General features: G+C 40.0%; 1 protein-coding gene across 1 annotated transcript in view; it reads right to left on the bottom strand.

Moving 5' to 3' along the window:
* Nucleotides 1–2593, bottom strand: part of LOC109969713 (cystine/glutamate transporter-like) — a 7989-nt gene that overhangs the window by 2865 nt on the left and 2531 nt on the right. The window contains exons 6-7 of the mRNA XM_020616794.1: nt 2361–2482; nt 2161–2205 (exon numbers count right to left, since the gene is read on the bottom strand). Of these exons, the coding sequence (XP_020472450.1) occupies nt 2161–2205; nt 2361–2482 (167 nt within the window). The remainder of the gene's footprint in view (nt 1–2160; nt 2206–2360; nt 2483–2593) is intronic.

Here is a 2593-nt window from a genome sequence, read left to right as displayed (position 1 = left end):
TTTTTCTGCCATAACTTAGCCTATAATGAAGCTAGAACCATGAAATGTTCAGAGATTTTGATGGTCATACAGAAGGACAGTGATAGGGAAGAGTGTGTTTCATTCCAGTGTCAATGAATGTTAGAAACTGGCCCTGAAAATTGCCCAATATTAGCAACTTTTCTTAGAATAATTAAGTCAAATTTTATAAGAGAAGTCAGATTTTCCATTTTCTCTAGTGTAGGTTCAAGAGTTTTCTTGCAATTGTAACTTAAAATTCTTAATGTATTACAACCGACACTTAAAACATACTGGTTTAAACTTCTGTACAAAGAAGCTTCTAGCAGTTCTTCAGCTGGTAACCACAGATTCTGTCAACAGAAACCAGGATGTCTTTGGGGTGTTCAGTATGTCTGGACTTCCTGTTGAACCACTTCTAGAAGGAGCTGTACCTGTAAGCTGCAGTAGTCTGGGAAAGGGGAAGAGAATCAGAGTTATTTTCCCTGGTCGATCCCAAACCCTCAGCTCTGGGGTTAAAATAATAGCTCAGGGTTAATATGCCAGAGAACTGGTTTACAAAGTGATTTCGTTCACAAGGCTAGGGTAAAAAGTCCACAGTAGGGTTTAATAAGCTGTGTGGCCATGTGAAATGTGCATTTTACTTTCCCTGCTGTGTAATATTTACCAACATTCTGCATTTGGAGAACACTTTCAGTAAGGTTTCTGATTTAGCTCCAGGTCTGTGTTTTGTCTTTAACTGGAAAAAGTAAAACACAAACGCAGGAATAACAGGGTCTTTGTTCTCCATTAATCTAGTGTGAAAAGCAAATTTGTTTTTTATTATAAACAAACTTACCCATTTGCTAAAAGCAAACAAATTTCACTCATTAAACTACATATAAATATGTCAGCTTTGATCCAAAATGAGCAGGCATATTAAATCATTCAATTTTAAGCTCCAGGAAAGTTTCAATTCTTTTACAAATATTGAAAATAGAGATGAATATTCTTCCACCAAAATGGAATTTCCCAAATTAAATGGCTGTTTAATCTAGTGTGAAAAGCAAATTTGTTGTTTGTTGAGACATTTTCTGTTCAAACCTTTCACCAAACACAAGTTGGCAGATCTCAGTATGACTTACTGAAGCTGCGTCTCCATCTGTGGGGCAGGCGGAAGCGGTGGACAGTCAAATAATAAACTGGGACTCCAGTCAGTGTGAGAGCACAGCTTATCCCTGTGTTCCAGGGGTCTGAATACAGAGACATACCCACAGTGAAGAAGCAAACCACTGTGAAGATGAATGTGATGGCCACGGGCACCTTTGGGTTATTAGACAAAGCAAATAACATTTGGTCAGGCTAGTGTGCAGATGGATAAGAAATGCTTTGCAGTTGAGTGCTATAACTACTGGCAGGCTAACTTTGAAAGGTCTTGGGTGGAGGGGGAAGTGGTACCGATGGATGAGCATCCCCAAGGTTGCCAAGGCCATGAAAAACCAGCTGCCAAAGGAGACAACATTGATGAGCTGGTAGATCTCTCCAACGATCACAATCAACACAGTCAAGGGGTACTGGAGACACAGACAATACAGCTGTAGTGACATACCACCATTCAGTCCAAGTCTGTTGTAACTGTTTTATACAGTGACATAGAGGATAGTAAAGCACAGTGATTAAAAAAGACATTGCTGGATTTCCTTATACTGTTGCTTTACAGTGTGAGGGATGTACTTTACCAGTAACAGCACAGCAGGCAAAGGTGTATGTCTGTGAATGTGAATCATGGAAAAGATTGGTGGCCAGTGGCCCTCCCTGGCTCCTACAAACAGCATCCTGCAATAGAGACAGTAGGACTTGAGAATGGACCTGCCAGAGCCCTTAGTTGAATTGAAGCATTTATGTCAAATACATTACCTGGATCCTGCAAAGAAGTCACTATTAAGTGTTCCAAGGCAGGATAGAGCCACGAGAACAGGAATCACAGCAGTCAGTCCCTGGAGAGTGCGGTTGGCAAACGTCTGTAGAGACACAGACCCTGAATCAGATCAATGCTCCAACATACTGTTCCTTATTTATGCCCTCTGATCTGGTCTAGAGATGGGATTGTGTACACAAATACACATGTACATGTTGGCTATACCATAATCATTAACTAGAGAGCAAATGTCAGATGCAAAATACCTATTTGGGTTTATGACTTCTTCTGTGACATAGTTCAGATTAAACCTGAGGTAAAAGGAAAATGTTCAGACACAAAGGCACAGACTTCTGATTGTTTGTGTATCTATCAGTATCAGGTCTCAGTGAATGTTAGCATGTATATTGATAACTTTTCTAACTAAATTTATTGTTGTCTATAACATTACAGTTGTCTTGCTTACCATCCACTGTAGGCATATAGACCATTATAAAAGGCCAGTGGCAACTTATCCAGTGTTAATGAATCAATTTCAAAGCCTTTCTGGAAATTCTCTGTCTTTCCTGAAAGACAAGCAGAAAGTAGTTTAACACAATCACCAGCCATTTGTCAGGGTCTCCGAGTTTAACTCCACCTGTATCTGCAGGAGTAGCAATTACATCATCCCACCTTTGCTCAAAGCAATGACACCAGGGA

This window comes from Monopterus albus, unplaced genomic scaffold (genome assembly GCF_001952655.1).
Source record: "Monopterus albus unplaced genomic scaffold, M_albus_1.0 scaffold178.1, whole genome shotgun sequence".
Lineage (NCBI taxonomy): Eukaryota > Metazoa > Chordata > Actinopteri > Synbranchiformes > Synbranchidae > Monopterus > Monopterus albus.
Note: the sequence above shows the minus strand (reverse complement) of the source record. Positions and strands in the feature narration are given on the sequence as shown.